This window comes from Bombus vancouverensis, chromosome 8 (assembly GCF_051014615.1).
Source record: "Bombus vancouverensis nearcticus chromosome 8, iyBomVanc1_principal, whole genome shotgun sequence".
Classification (NCBI taxonomy): domain Eukaryota; kingdom Metazoa; phylum Arthropoda; class Insecta; order Hymenoptera; family Apidae; genus Bombus; species Bombus vancouverensis.
Genome location: NC_134918.1, coordinates 10,354,149 through 10,368,967, shown reverse-complemented (window position 1 = coordinate 10,368,967; position 14,819 = coordinate 10,354,149). Strand labels below are relative to the sequence as shown.

The following is a 14,819-nucleotide window of genomic DNA, read 5'->3' as shown; positions in this document are numbered from 1 at the left end:
TTTGATTGAAAAACGTCTTGTAATCTTGAAATTTTTGAGATTCTAGTCTTGTCAATTTTTTATAGTAAATTGTTACTTGAAATGTTATATATGCATTTTACAGTACATATATTATACATAATGTTGTGTATCGAGGAATATATTTATAGGAATTTTTTTGGAGTAAAATAGCTGGCATTTATGTATGATGGTTTTGTGTCGTATTTTGAAATATAAACTTGTGGAACTCACTTAGAAACCGGCAGCCATGTTTGATCCTTGTCATAAATACAGATGGAGTATCAAAAAAAGAGTCTTGTAACAGTTGCTTATGTTCTGTACAATTTGATCGATCTTGATTGGTGTAATTATAAATTAAGTGATAATAGATATCTGTATAAATGGTGCGACAAGTTCGAAAATCTAATACAGTGACAGTTAAGAGTTTGTCATTAAATAGATTGTTTTTATGTCTTTTAACTACCGAGGGAAATTTGTAAGAGAGCAAAGATGTTAAATCAAGCTGTTGTCGAAGCATTATATTCTGCAACGTATATCGAGAATTATTTAGACTGTGTGGAAAACTTGCCAAATGATTTACAGAGACATGTATCCCGGCTACGTGAGCTGGATGCCACTTGTCAAAGTAATTAGAAATAACAACTTTTAATAAATTTCTGTAGCGTACACGCGGATACGTTTTCACTACAAAGATTTCATTTTTATAACTTGAAACATTCGTAAACATTTAGATAAAGTATATTATATGAATGTACTTCAGATAATATGATAGAAATAATAGAAAACTGAATGACAAAATATTTACATTTCTGTATAAAGTAAACATTGAATTTGAATATGAATCTATTATTTTGTATTTTACCATATTACATTATTCAAGATAGTGTAAAGTAATTTAATTTTCATACATATATTTTATGTTATACTTTTATATAATAATTATATTCTGATTTAACCTAGCATATTTGCGAGAGGTAGACCAACAACAAGAAGCATTAAAGAATGATACAGATTTAGCAGTTAAAAGAAGAGCACTTTTAAGAGTTCAACAAGCATTAATTGCAGCACAAGAAATAGGAGATGAGAAATTACAAATAGTTCAACAAGTTCAAGATCTCATTGAAAATAAATCTAGGCAGCTAGACTTAGATTACCGTAATCTTGGTATGATTATCCTTCCATTGATTTTGTTTATTTTCTGAAAGAATATATTTACCAAGCATAATTTTTTATATTCCGTGTATTTTAAATTGTATACAGATTTTGGAAAGGAGCAAGAAAGTAACGAATCAGTTCGTGAAACAAATGCTAATATAAATTCTAACTCTTCTGCTAATGCAAACAACACAGAAAGACAACCAAAAAGAGCCAGGAGAACAAGAACAGACACAATGGTTGAATCTTCCAATACTATGGACATGATTGTGATGACAGAAACACGTTCTAATTCTTTGTCAAATGCAAGTAATGGTAATCAAAAGAAGACAACTACTACTAATACAGGCAAAAAGAAGAAAAGGAAATCTAGACAAGGTAATCAGCAAAATCAGCATCGTGAAGATACTCCACCACCACTAGAAGATGATCTTGCAATTGACCCAGACGAACCAACGTATTGTCTGTGTGATCAAATATCATATGGAGAAATGATATTATGTGACAATGATTTATGCCCTATAGAATGGTTCCATTTTTCGTGTGTTTCATTAAGTACCAAGCCCAAAGGCAAATGGTTCTGTCCAAAATGTAGAGGGGACAGGCCAAATGTTATGAAACCCAAAGCACAATTTTTAAAAGAATTAGAAAGGTATAATAAAGAAAAAGAAGAGAAATCGTAGCAGGAGAAGGTTAGTGAACAATATAAATACATTGGAAGACTTAATTCAAATTAAAGACAGCTTTTAAGATATACCTTGTAATATTAAGTGCTTTTTAAAATCTTATTAAACAGAGCGACTTGTGGCAACCAATGAAATGGATCTATCAATAATTTACTTACAGCAGCAGATAAATTATATTTGTACAATATCTGCTATTGTAAATACTGTAACAACAGTAAATAATTAGAGTAAAATAGAAATTTTGAGTGCTGTAAAGTATGTTTTAAAATTGCTTCATACTTGTTCAAAGTAGAAAGCTTAGTGAGCTTCTACACACATTAAGCAATATATGTTAGTATATAAATACCATACAGATGTAAATATCTACGTAAATACAGAATGGTAAATATCTAAAATATATATTTCACGTTCAAATTACAATAGCAGTATTAAAAGACAGAAAGTAACTTTTGTAATATAAATTAATTGTGTCATAAATAAAATAACTTAAGATCAATATCTTTTTTAATCGATTCATATTATGATACATAAAATTTTATTGTTAACTACCATTAATTCACTATGTATTAAGTTACACTTATAAAATTTTGTTGTATTATTTGCAAAGTGTATATTTATACATATAAGTAACATAAATTCTTATGGTTACTATGATTTATAAAATTTACATGTATAAATGAAGATTATAGAATCTCTAGACAAGAATTATATGTACAATATCGTTTTATATGTCATTCTCTTTACTGACGATAATTTACTTTGTACATATGAATTCTCCCTGATGTACATATGATGTTTTTAAAGCATGAATTCTCTTTGATACATAATATATAACATATTTAATAAGCTATAATTTTTCATAGCTGAGTAGAAGCTCGAATATATAGCAAAGCAAGTTGTTTTGCAGAAACAGTTTACATGCTTTATATAACTATAGAAAAAATTTTTTTATTGGACGTGTTTATAAAAAAACAATTTTAATGTTTTTATTAAATTTAATAATTTTTAATTATGTTTGATCTTTTTTACCTCTCCCCTTCTGCTATTGGTGGTAGGAGACTAATACATATTGTTATGAATAATGTTTCAACTTTATTAGGAAATTACAAGTAATTATTAATAGTTATCGTTTAGATTGATTACCGGTTTTAACGCTATACTATATTATTTATACATTCGTAATAATAATTAAAACAAAAGTTATTTTTCATCTTTCTTAGGATATATTAGTAATTTAATTTATTTGTTCTGAAATTATTTTACGATGATCTTATATTTATGTATAACTGTTAGTTACAATGTAAATTAATCTTACAAAACTGGTAATTATATATAATATATATACATATATATATATATTATATATATTATATATATATATATATATATATATACATATATAAACTTATATATTTTTATTTCTATAATTTTGTTGTGTGGGCTTCTAGACCCTAATTATGATGAGCAAAATGGGATACACATTTTATTTAAGTTTATAGATAAACATCACATAATGCACAGTACTTTTCCATATCACTCCAGTGCTCTACATTTTTTAAATGTTTGAAACACAATCAATACTAAATAAATCTTCCTTTATTCCTATCTTATAAAACTAGATGACACTTTTAACTTGGATACATAAAAGAATTCTGTAGAACAGTGGAGGATTTAATGTCTTGTTTTGATAGCACAAAAAAAAAAAAAAAAATATCAGGTCATGAATTTCTAAAAAATTAAAATTAGGTGCATCAAATAAACTTCATGAAAAACACTGAATGAACCATACTTAATGTCAGCGGACATCTTCTGTGTGACTTTCTTGAAAATTCAACCAAGATTGTTCAACAACAGTAGCTACTCTCTTCTCATATTCCCGCTTATTTTCTTGATATAATTGTGCAGCTAATGAATTTGCTGGAGAATTTGGATTTGGTTCATCCAAAAGGGACTGTAACAAATATTTTATAGACTTTGTTATTATATAACATAAGTTTATTCTAAACATAAACAGCACAAAAATTTAAAGAAAACCATAAAACTATAAAGTAAAGTTATGTATTTATTATGTATAGTGTATGTGTATATATATAAATATATACACACTTACATGTGTGTATATATGTATAAGTGAATTTATGTACTATATGAAGTACTGCAATTTAATTGAGATATAGTTCTATCCTTGTGAAAGACTTTGCTTAGTACTACAGAGACAAAAACTGCCAAATTGTCTTCTACTCTTTTTAATATCACTAATTTCAATCAAATATTGAAATAATCGATTTGTTATCAAATATCGAAATAAATAAATATACAATTTTATAATAATTTATTATTCAACATTGTAAAAATTCGGTCTAATGTTGCACATTGTAATAGTTCAATAGAGCTTTAGGAAGAAACATGCTAATTTATAGCGTTAGCTTCTTGATAAGGCTGCACATTCTCCACAGTATTTGATAGCTGTAGATGGTTGGGTGATGCTGCAACAGCATTGTGATAATGCCTGCGACTAATCCGTAAAACTCTGCTCCACACAAGCCTTCACTCGCTTCTCGTATTCACGTCGATTCTCTTTGTACAGTTGTGCTGCCATTGAGTTGGCAGGCGAATTCGGGTTCGGGTCACTTAACAGCGACTGCAACCACATAAGTCATACTCATTACACGAAAGTTTCTTTTTAATGATGCATGGTTATAATTATAAGTAGATGATACTCTTACTTAGTATTGGTGATTAGAAGTACACTTGTGGTATGTTAAACAAATTATAAGCATAAATTTTACACTAACGTTAAATGCAAATAACTTTCAACTTGAATGAATCAGACTTTGCTGAATTGCAACCGCTGTTAAGACAAAAACTTACGAATCTTTCGAGTTTTTATACGAAAATTGATAGAAAAAAATACGGATCTAAATACATGAAATTTTAGCAGGCATTGATAGATTTTCTATAAAATAAAAGAAAAAGGGTAAAACAATCTATTTTAATGATAAATATAATACAGTAAGCATCTGATTGTTTGAAGTATCTGAAACATTTAGTAACTGTCATGCAAAACATATTTGCAGTTTTTGTATCGAAACTTAATTTTATATTATGGAATTAAAAATAAAATATATTTTAAAAAAAGATTAAATTAACATTTCTCGGTTACTTATCAAAACAGATACCTATTTTTCAACTGCCTTATGCATACTGTTATGTTATTGCATCATATGAAATTTAACATGCAATATGTGTTTTTATAGTAACATTTCAATTGATGAGAACAAATAGAATACATATAAAATTAATAATGGTAGCTACATGTATTTGAGGCATTTTTAGTCTCAAACTTGTTTTGTGCCATTAAATGCTTTCAATACCTGTATAGATGTTAGAATAGCAGATACATCATAAGTAGGGCTCCAACGATTCTGTAATATGTCCAAACATATGCCTCCATCAGCATACACATTAGGGTGGAACATCTTACTGATGAATCTCACTGTCGGTGGCTTGTTTGGATATTCTTCTGTAAATTCTATTGTAAGTTTGAAAGTACCATCTTCAAATGGAGTATCATGAGGTCTGAAAATATAATAAAGTATAAAGATATATGTTATTGTAAGTTACCATAAATTTGAATTATTCTGAAAAATGCTTATATATATGAATATTCTTACCCAAAGATAACTGCATTCCATATCATAATATTATTGTCCGTAGGTGCTCCCGATACTCCAGTGGGTGGGTCTTCTTGTAGTCTATTCATAAAGATATTAAGTTATATATAATATATAAGACTACATGTATAGATACAAAAATAATTGTTTTGTATGCTAAAGAATAAAAATTGTAGAACATTAGAGTAAAAGTTATTTTTATTAGAACCTTTAATAGTTTTATTCAAGAAATTATTTAATATAAAGAATACAAATTTAGATTTTTTAAAGGTCTCAATGTCATGCCAATGCCTTTTATATAAAACAATCTTTAATAACATACTATATATATACAATGAAAAATTTCAAGCATTTACATATATATCTGTTCCTTGTTGCATTGAGAAGTAAATAAAAGAAAGAACTGCTCATGACAAAAATAAATAACAAGAATCACATAAAAACTGTTTAAATGCAATTACAAAATGTCATTTATTCTTTAGGATATTATTTTATTTACCGAATAATCAATTCATAAACAATAAAAATTCCAAAAAGAAATTATCACGAATTAAATGAATATTTATAAGAATCAATAGGGAATGTGGCAATATGAACAAAACCATAGACCATGAGTCGTGCGTAATTTTCTAAACATTCGAATATGAAATAAACACGATTTTCTAAGTTATCATCGATCTTGGAGAAATCAGGGCGAAGAGTGAAAATGAAACGTAATAAATGATTATAAACTCCTAATAATAACTTGTTAAGGCGGGCCACAATGACGTTCGAACGTCGTGTAACCTGAGGAGTCTTGAAAAAATCTACAATGATCCAAAGCATATAGAAAGGTTACGGGGGAAACAAAATACAAATATAAATATGATTTACAATGGCGCTGCATGACACAGAAAACGATGACATAGTAATCCTGAGAATTATCTGAGATACCTCTTAAAGTCTCTCATTAGTCTCCTTCTTGCAGGGGTAGACATCCCTCACGAGTGGGCTCGTCGCTCCCAAATCGTTGATACGGATAAATATTCCAGAACGTTACAATGCCGTCAATAGCTCACGTTAACGCTGCTTCTCTGATAAAAGAAACAACCAAGTCCTACACGACGGTTTACTTCGTGTAACTTCGTCACATATACGAGAAAACGCCAGTTGTTTCTGCTGCGTACGTCTTTACCTTTTGTCAGTCCGAAGGCCACCCTACCCGTATAATACCGTTATAGGTTGTTCAAAATCAGTTTTACTTAACAGGTTTCCGATTGGCACTTGATCGTCTATCGATATTTTAACACCTTGAATTTCCACCTGTCGTTCGTGGGAATGGCCACCAACATAAAACCTACGTAGTAATCACCCTGAGAAAATATCGTTCACCGGACTGCCAAACCACGGACAGCTGGATAGATATACGGAGGGAATGAGGCATGAACTGTTTTGCGCATGACGTCACAAACTAAAATCGGACATCCCAACCAACAGTTCTTATTTGCTGTATTCGTTGTTCAATTTTAATTTATTTCTCCCTATGTTAAAACTTTAACTACGCTTTTTCAAGGAAACGATCGATTTCGAGAAACAAGATACACGATGTATATGTTTATTATTAGTTTTTCAAGTATAGACGTGCAACGTCTAAAAACGTCACGCACAACACAGATTACGACCAATCCTGGTGTTTCAGTAGTTTAAGCACGCTTTCCATTGTAACAATTGTTCCCTTTTTTTTCTTTTGCTAAAAACTTATTCCACATTTTCATGAATAATGGTAATCCACGAATTTCATTACGTCCAAGTGCAGTCTCATTCAAAGTAAACATTGCATTTTTATTGTACATGTTCAACTTATTTTGTTAAGGAATAATATATTCGTATTGTTTCCATTTTTTCCAAATGTACTCTATCGCACAACAGATTTTAATGTATATTTGACCTGATATTAAAGCTACATTTCTAGGGATTTTATTGTTTCAAGATAAAAGAATTGTTATTGGCTACAATGGTTATCGAGCCCAGAGTGTAATTTACAAATTACAAATAGAAATTACACGCTCGATGCTCTTTAGATATATTGTTTCAATTATGCTAGTAGTTGGTTAGCTTGTTCTCTTTAATTAAAACAATTCGTGATACTGTTATTATGTTAGGCTTGTTAAAATGTAAAACTATGTAACTAAAATATGACTTTTTTTATGTAATATTTACTTGTACATAAAGTATTCAAAAATCGATAAGAGAGCCGTAGGATACTGTTAAGAGCGCACGCGTGAACCGATACTGATACATGTCAGCTGTCCAGTGTTGAATACAACCGCAAATTGAGAATTAAAATATTCTCTATTCTATTACGAAGTCTTCCAATGAAGAAATATAATTTTAATCAAACTTAATGGCTTGTGATAACCGGACAAAAGTGTACTTGGGATACGAAGACGAATATGTCACTGATAAACATCGTCCAAATATTAATTTTATGACAAATAAGATCGGTGGATTTCCAGTAAGTGATTTTCTTTTTTAAATCAGATTTAACTTCTTCAAATCTCTCCGAACTCTCTTCATTTTTTCTTTTCTTTTTATAATTGAATAATGTTGTGTATTTATTGTGCAGTTTAAATCGATAAATAATATAATATTAATTACTTTTGAATTAATCCTTAAGCTATACATTGTATTTAATATTATTATTATAAATTAAATTAAACATGTTGTTTTTATTTATAGAACTGCTATGAAAAAAATATACTGTCATTACCACAATGTAGACTGTGCAGACTGTATCAGCTCCTGGCTCTTCAGTTATATGTTCCATTAGATAACTCTAAATATCATCGAACGCTTTATATTTTCACATGTATAAATCCAAATTGTTGGAATCAAAATGAGAGTTGGACTTGTTTGAGAGTTCAAGTATCAGAGGATGAATGGAAACCAAATGTTTTAGATAGTAGTAGCATAGTAATACCATCTACAACATCATGGTTATCAGATGCAGATGATTGGGGTGATAACTTAAATGACAATTCTGAACAAAATGGAAATAATCTATTGCCAAATAATCTAACAGATTTTCATTTTTCCTTGCAAAAAGAAATAGATGAAAATATAAGAGAAGAACTTTCTGCATTACATGTTGATGATCCTAATGCAAATAGGTATGTATGAAATGTATGTATTAAAAAAAACAAAAATTGCTAGAGAACTTTGATGTTTATAAAAATTTATCTATTCATTGTACAAATGTAATTCATTTTAGTCCAGCAAGTATAGAATCTCCAGTTGGAGTAGGTGCTGTAGGTAGATTAGATTCTCCTCAAGCATCTGCTGAAATTGATGGAGAAGAAAGCGAAGTTGTTTGTATCGATACTCCAATTCAGCCTCAATGTGATCTAATTAGTTTATTACAAGAAGTAACTCCATTTCCTATTCAAGTAGAATCAAACACAGATACAAAATTATCGTTTGTTGAAATATTTCTTTCCGTCGAAGAAGAAGAAGATTGCAGTCCAGATGTGCCACAACATGTACGTGATTTACTATTAGAATACCAATACAGAAATCCAGATTTATCGTCAAAAGCTGGAGCAGACATAGATGAAGGTAAAACTATAGAAACAGACACAGAAAAATATGAAAAAGGCACTCCAATGCATGGAGATGAAATGTTTCATAATTTCATATCTCAAATACAAAAGAATCCTGGTCAACTTTTACGGTAAAAACATAAATAATATTTTAAATGTTAATTACGTATTATATTGAGATTAAATCTTTTGTGGTCTTCTGTATTTTAGATATTCCCGAGATAACTCTGCACCATTATTATTATATCCTATCAGTGGATGCGTTGGGAAATGCCGACATTGCGGAGGTGAAATGACATTTGAAGTTCAAATTTTGCCTACATTGATTTCCAAATTAACACTTCAACCACGAGTTGAAAAAAATTTTCAAATTGAATTTGGAACTGTTTTAATATATACTTGTGTAAGAAGTTGTTGGTCTCCGAAGGATTTATACAGGGAAGAACATGTTATTGTTCAAGCAGAAAAATTATAGTGATACTATAATTAAAATAAATTTAATAGAATTTTGAACTTCCAATTTTAGAACTATAGTTGTATTTTTTCGTAGAAAAATACCGTCCACCTTTTTGCGTATACATTAGAATTCGTAGTAATGACGTATAAAAATAAAATTCTAATTCCTATAATATAAGATTGATTGAAAATACCTCTCTAAAATGTTGTGTTAGGGTAGTCATGAAAAAGAGACATTATTTTGCTTTTAAATTTAATGTAATGTAAGGAGAATTATTATACACTGCTACTTAGATATAAATACATAATCGTTAATCAAAATATGTTTTCTTATTTATCTACTATTTAAAATTTGAGAAATTATTTTTCACAATATACATCGAAAATAAATTTGATTACTACAAAATTGCAATAGCTATATCAATTAAATGCTTAGAATGTCTTAGTTAAAGGATGTGCTAATGAATATTTACGTTGCTCATACACAAGATCCATTGCATCTGAATACAATTTATCACCATTAAATAATGAAGTGTTGTTTATTTGTGATTGAATTTCACATATTTTTATATGTGATACAAATGCCATTTTAATTGCCAAATCTTTCTCAAGATCTGAATTTCTAGCACCAATGCAATATGATCTTGATGCACGTGTCAGATTAGCATATGTTGCATATATTTCAGTTAACATAGTAGTTATTCTCTGCAGATCTGTATATCGTTCTATAATGTTTGTCCCCTCCTCTTCAAATAATATTAAAATAGCATCTTTAAGTCTGTTTATAGCATCTTCCATATATGCAACCGCATATTTGAATGTTGGGTGAAAGTATTCCCCAGCATTTAATTTTATCATGTATCTATCAAACATCTTATCAAACATATTATAAAAAGGAAATTGAAAACTATTTCTTTTCTTATATATATGCCCAGACACTGTTTGTCCTAAAAATTGTATGACAGATGCTGATGCAAATGTATTGGCATCCAAGTTGTTTATATCCATTGTTGTTAAAGCCATAGCATCATGAAATGCTTCTATATATGATTGATTCTTCATATAACTTCGTGCACCCACTAATTGTAATCCTGATTGAATACATTTCAAACAATTATTTGCACAATATGTTTCAATAATAGCTTCCTCCACATCAGCATTCATATTCTTATAGTCATCTATCATTCCAGTTGTAAGATATGCCATACTTTCCATAGTATATAAGCAAAATGATATTTCACCTAAAATTCTTTTTACTACATCAAATTTATACAAATCTCTATCAAAGTGTTTCTTGTGTATAATATCTGGTATTAATTGATTTAAAAAGTTTCGTAAAATACTAATTGCTTGGCCAGATATATTTTGTCGTCCAGGTTTCATATATTCCATTAATACATCTAATGCACCACCAGGTGTACCTATAATATTTTTATTAGGTACTATTGTATCTTCAAAGCTAATTGTACAAGTAGGTGTTTCGTGTCTACCAATTGTATCATATACATTTGTACAAGAAACATTTCCAAAATCTTTTTCAACTAAGAATAAAGAGAATGAAGTTGGTTTGCTTTTCCCTGTATTATGTGCTATATGTTTTGCAAAAACTAAAAATAGATTTGAATTTATTCCATTCACAACAAATGATTTTTTACCATTTAATAACCATGAATCATCTGTATGTTGCATTGCATAAGTTTCAATATTACCAATATTTGAACCATAGTCACCTTCATGTACACATACTGTAGGAATTATGTCACCACTCATAATTTTTGGATAATATTCAAGCTTTTGACTATTTGATCCATATTTATCAATTATTTCAATTGGTAGAATATGATTCTTTATCATATATGTACCCAACCAAGGAAAATTACTGAGTAGCTCTACTAGTTTCAATGATTCTGTTTTTGATAAACTTAAACCAAAATATTTTTCTCCAATATGTGTCCGAAACACACCAAGTTCTCTAAGGTGGTCCAACATCTCGTTTTTACCCACATTTTTATTAGTACAATGTGATATATAACTTTCAATTGGTTTTATCCAGGTAAAGTAATCTTCATATCTAGGAGATATTTGTTCAGGATACATGAAAACATCACTATCAATTTCTCCTGTAATTAAAGCCCTTAGAAATGATATTCTTTCAGGTTTCTGTTCTGGAAGTGGCTGAAGTTTGGTTTCTTGATAATTTGGAGGAAGTTCAACTGCTTCCTTTAAATATCTCTTTAATATATAATTGCTCTTTAAACTTAGAATTTTACTATTTTGTAATAACTTTTGTGAAAGCATCATTAACTGTGTTTGGATACTAAATATACAAAAGAAAATTGAAGTTAAATATCTCAATGTGTATTAATGACTTATTTAAAGAATAGTTTTATTTTTTAGACAATAACCAGAAGTATTCACATTACTTTGTATACTCTTATGTATTTTAGAGTTATTACCGCTTAGACTGATCTTGGTATTAACTGCAAGTGCAAAACTGTATTATTACTACTTACAGAGACGAAATTTCTGCTACTTGTTAATAACTTTAGAACTAGTTTATTTTATGCTAAACACTTCTATAGTTAATGCATTACACATTTTAATGCACTAATTGATAGTAAGAAACATAATATTTATAAATTATAACATAATTTGGAAACGAATAGGATATTATAGAAACAAGAATTATTAAAAGTTTCATTCGATATGGGGATTTTTTAATTTTAGCTTAGCAGTTTGCTATGGTTGCTACACTATACATACGATTAAAGATGGTTCGAAGTAAAGATGAAATGTAGGTTGAAGGATGTGTTATTTTATGACAAGTAGAACTGTCGTTTTCTTTTTCTAAATAAGATCAAAATCTACAATAAATCATGTCGTATTTAAATCAACCCGATTATGTGCGTTATGTATGTAACTGTGGCTCTCTAAAACCGATTTCAAAGATTTACTTTTGTAGACATTGCTCGAAGATCCGTTGCGGATATTGTGTCTGTCAAGAGGTATACATATATATCTTTTAAATTTTATTTAAATATTATCTAATTATGGATTATGAATATAATCTGATCACTTCTTATAAGATTGTCTTCAGTTTGAGTATTAAATTTTTATTTTTGTTAATAGGTTGATTCACATTATTGTCCCAATTGTATGGAAAATTTGCCATCATCAGAAGTTCGCCTTAAAAAGAATAAGTAAGCTTTAGGAAAATGTACATCTCTAAATATACAATCAATTGCACCTTGTAGTATTTTATGAATATGTTGACAGATGTTCAAATTGTTTCAAATGTCCATGCTGTTTTCAAACATTATCCACGAGAGCTGGACATGCACCTTTAAGAGTAGTACCTGTTGAAGGTGAAGATTCCAAAGATATTAAAACAACACCAAAGAAAGTTTATTATCTATCCTGTTCACTATGTCGATGGACTTCCAGAGATGCTGGTATTCCAGATCAGTCTGTGGGTATGTTTATTCAAAATACTTATTATATTATTGTCTTGTAATATTAAAATATTTTTTAATAATAAAACAATAATTTTACATTGTCTTGACCAGCTACTGGAGGTTGGCCTGAACAAGAAAATCCTCATATGAACCGGATTAATACTTTGATTGATTATCATAAAATACTGGCTTCTATAGAAAAACAACAATCTGAAAAAAAGAAATTTCGACCAAAGCATCCTTATATGCAAATTGTAATGGGTTCAAAAAATTACTCATTTTAGGAGGCATGTTCTGATTTAAAGAATATATATGCTTTATCTTTATTTTCATTTTAGGCTATGTTCAGAATAACATCTGCTATGGTTCGTAAACGTATAGGACATCCTACAAAGCCTGCTACTGAATCAACTGATCAACCACCTCCAGCTGTTGCCAATGTAGAAGTAGAGGAATTGCCAACAGATATTTTTACAAAACCAGTCGAAATAACTAAGAGTAAGCATTTACTTGTATCAGAGTCATCAAATGAAATCTTTTATTTCAAAAATTAAAAAACAAAATTTTTGAATATAGTTACTACATTGGAACAGCGATTGCAACAACCAGATGTACAAACAGAAAATGTAAATGAATTACGTCCACAGCATAGACAATTGCTAGTTAGAAGATCGCAACGATGTCGAGTTTGCGAACATAATCTTTGTAAACCGGATTTTTGTTCACATTCTGCAAAGTTTAAGATTCAACTTGCTGCATTGTAAGTTTATATTTTATAAATTATTCTCCTTTTGATATTAATATGTATTTATGCTGTAGTTATCACGTTCCGGAAGTGAGGATCGTTACTTGCGAACCTCTCCGTCCCGGTAAATCAAGTGAATTGCTCTTAAAGTTTTGCAATCCAACTCAACATCAAACTCAGGTGGTACTATTATCTTTGGATACACCAATGACACCTACTTTGACAGTTGTGGATGAGAAGGAGGAAGTTAAACAGGATAATACACAACAGGTAAAGGGCCAGGTAGGCCTGCTATTTCCTAAATTATGCTGTTTCTAATATTGCTATAATTTTAGGGATCTGAATCCCCAAATTTATTACCTTCTATTGTACGACAAGTGCCTGTAGCAGAGGAAACAAAACCTATAAAAATTACTGCAAATGCAGATTTAGTACTTCCTCACAGTCCTCTGATTTTGCCTCGTAGGGATGATGCTGCTGAATATGACGATACCGGTGATACGCATAATTTTCAAGATGATCCTAAGTATATATAATTTTACTTTTACTTTTCAATAAATTTAATTAGGACCATGTTTTACTATATGTTAAAAATCTAATTTTTTTTTTATTAAAGGTTTGTGATTTGGCGAAAAGGTAATAAAGCTGTAATAAAATTACATGTAACTCCACATGAAAATATACAAGAGAGTGATGGTCAACCAATTATAATTGGCTTTGTTATGCAGTATAGATATGTGAATACTATTACTACATTGGAACATAAAGCGCCTCAAAAATTAGATCTCAAAGTTAAACTTTATCTTACTGTAGGCAATATCGTTGGAAGTGCTTAATGCTTATTACTGTCATAAATATTAAACTTCAATGATTAACTTAAGCTGCACATATTCTATATGTATCACTTATTATTTAAATGTTAATTTATATTTAGTTTATAATGTGTGGTTACTAATAAATATAATCTTTTTTTCACATGAAAGTTAAGAAAATTCAGGATGTATGATTTTAATACAGGATTCCTTACATTACAAATTTATACAAAAATGTATTAAAAGAGTAGTATACAA

At 29.3% G+C, this 14,819-nt stretch overlaps 5 protein-coding genes across 9 annotated transcripts; 3 read left to right on the top strand and 2 right to left on the bottom strand.

The window, feature by feature from the left end:
* Positions 1 to 229: 229 nt before the first annotated feature.
* Positions 230 to 2,850, top strand: LOC117162737 (inhibitor of growth protein 1). Its single transcript, XM_033344657.2, has 3 exons — positions 230 to 625; positions 961 to 1,164; positions 1,261 to 2,850. The coding sequence occupies exons 1-3, from the start codon at positions 490 to 492 to the stop codon at positions 1,836 to 1,838; spliced, it is 918 nt and encodes a 305-aa protein (XP_033200548.1). The 5' UTR covers positions 230 to 489; the 3' UTR covers positions 1,839 to 2,850.
* A 396-nt stretch (positions 2,851 to 3,246) lies between these two features.
* Positions 3,247 to 7,191, bottom strand: Ubc6 (ubiquitin conjugating enzyme 6). Of its 3 annotated transcripts, none has more exons than XM_076620887.1 (5): positions 6,690 to 7,191; positions 6,449 to 6,611; positions 5,516 to 5,596; positions 5,216 to 5,420; positions 3,247 to 3,792 (listed from the first exon to the last, which is right to left on the bottom strand). In XM_076620887.1, the coding sequence occupies exons 2-5, from the start codon at positions 6,490 to 6,492 to the stop codon at positions 3,637 to 3,639; spliced, it is 486 nt and encodes a 161-aa protein (XP_076477002.1). In that variant the 5' UTR covers positions 6,493 to 6,611; positions 6,690 to 7,191; the 3' UTR covers positions 3,247 to 3,636. The 3 variants fall into 3 exon arrangements, with proteins under 3 accessions (XP_076477002.1, XP_076477003.1, XP_033200541.1); XM_076620888.1 differs by having other exon boundaries at positions 6,449 to 6,588; XM_033344650.2 differs by lacking the exon at positions 3,247 to 3,792 and adding an exon at positions 4,157 to 4,482 and having other exon boundaries at positions 6,449 to 7,181.
* A 378-nt stretch (positions 7,192 to 7,569) lies between these two features.
* On the top strand, positions 7,570 to 9,613 carry trus (programmed cell death 2 like trus). Its single transcript, XM_033344646.2, has 4 exons — positions 7,570 to 8,009; positions 8,234 to 8,664; positions 8,766 to 9,224; positions 9,304 to 9,613. Exons 1-4 carry the CDS (start codon positions 7,899 to 7,901, stop codon positions 9,566 to 9,568), a joined length of 1,266 nt encoding a protein of 421 aa, XP_033200537.1. The 5' UTR covers positions 7,570 to 7,898; the 3' UTR covers positions 9,569 to 9,613.
* Positions 9,614 to 9,785: 172 nt separating this feature from the next.
* On the bottom strand, positions 9,786 to 11,850 carry LOC117162729 (complex I assembly factor ACAD9, mitochondrial). Of its 2 annotated transcripts, XM_076620886.1 has the most exons (2): positions 11,280 to 11,850; positions 9,786 to 10,970 (listed from the first exon to the last, which is right to left on the bottom strand). In XM_076620886.1, the coding sequence occupies exons 1-2, from the start codon at positions 11,848 to 11,850 to the stop codon at positions 9,982 to 9,984; spliced, it is 1,560 nt and encodes a 519-aa protein (XP_076477001.1). In that variant the 3' UTR covers positions 9,786 to 9,981. The 2 variants fall into 2 exon arrangements, with proteins under 2 accessions (XP_076477001.1, XP_033200534.1); XM_033344643.2 differs by having other exon boundaries at positions 9,786 to 11,850.
* A 450-nt stretch (positions 11,851 to 12,300) lies between these two features.
* Positions 12,301 to 14,741, top strand: DCTN4-p62 (dynactin subunit 4). Of its 2 annotated transcripts, none has more exons than XM_033344644.2 (9): positions 12,301 to 12,554; positions 12,679 to 12,749; positions 12,826 to 13,022; positions 13,116 to 13,258; positions 13,343 to 13,502; positions 13,581 to 13,764; positions 13,824 to 14,031; positions 14,085 to 14,275; positions 14,366 to 14,741. In XM_033344644.2, the coding sequence occupies exons 1-9, from the start codon at positions 12,426 to 12,428 to the stop codon at positions 14,583 to 14,585; spliced, it is 1,503 nt and encodes a 500-aa protein (XP_033200535.1). In that variant the 5' UTR covers positions 12,301 to 12,425; the 3' UTR covers positions 14,586 to 14,741. The 2 variants fall into 2 exon arrangements, with proteins under 2 accessions (XP_033200535.1, XP_033200536.1); XM_033344645.2 differs by having other exon boundaries at positions 12,302 to 12,554; positions 13,824 to 14,019.
* Positions 14,742 to 14,819: the final 78 nt, after the last annotated feature.

Coding starts and splice junctions, on each gene's coding strand:
- Ubc6 (XM_076620887.1), bottom strand. CDS start 6,492: ATGTCTACCCCTGCAAGAAGGAGACTAATGAGAGACTTTAAGAG. Junction 5,597..6,448: donor CTAATGAGAGACTTTAAGAG/GTATCTCAGATA, acceptor CTTTATGAATAG/ACTACAAGAAGACCCACCCA. Junction 3,793..5,215: donor CTATTCTAACATCTATACAG/GTATTGAAAGCA, acceptor TATTTGTTACAG/TCCCTTTTGGATGAACCAAA.
- LOC117162729 (XM_033344643.2), bottom strand. CDS start 11,850: ATGATGCTTTCACAAAAGTTATTACAAAATAGTAAAATTCTAAGTTTA.
- LOC117162737 (XM_033344657.2), top strand. CDS start 490: ATGTTAAATCAAGCTGTTGTCGAAGCATTATATTCTGCAACGTATATC. Junction 626..960: donor GCTGGATGCCACTTGTCAAA/GTAATTAGAAAT, acceptor GATTTAACCTAG/CATATTTGCGAGAGGTAGAC. Junction 1,165..1,260: donor CTTAGATTACCGTAATCTTG/GTATGATTATCC, acceptor AATTGTATACAG/ATTTTGGAAAGGAGCAAGAA.
- DCTN4-p62 (XM_033344644.2), top strand. CDS start 12,426: ATGTCGTATTTAAATCAACCCGATTATGTGCGTTATGTATGTAACTGT. Junction 13,503..13,580: donor ACCAGTCGAAATAACTAAGA/GTAAGCATTTAC, acceptor TTTTGAATATAG/TTACTACATTGGAACAGCGA. Junction 13,765..13,823: donor AAGATTCAACTTGCTGCATT/GTAAGTTTATAT, acceptor TTTATGCTGTAG/TTATCACGTTCCGGAAGTGA.
- trus (XM_033344646.2), top strand. CDS start 7,899: ATGGCTTGTGATAACCGGACAAAAGTGTACTTGGGATACGAAGACGAA. Junction 8,010..8,233: donor ATAAGATCGGTGGATTTCCA/GTAAGTGATTTT, acceptor TTTTATTTATAG/AACTGCTATGAAAAAAATAT. Junction 8,665..8,765: donor GATGATCCTAATGCAAATAG/GTATGTATGAAA, acceptor AATTCATTTTAG/TCCAGCAAGTATAGAATCTC.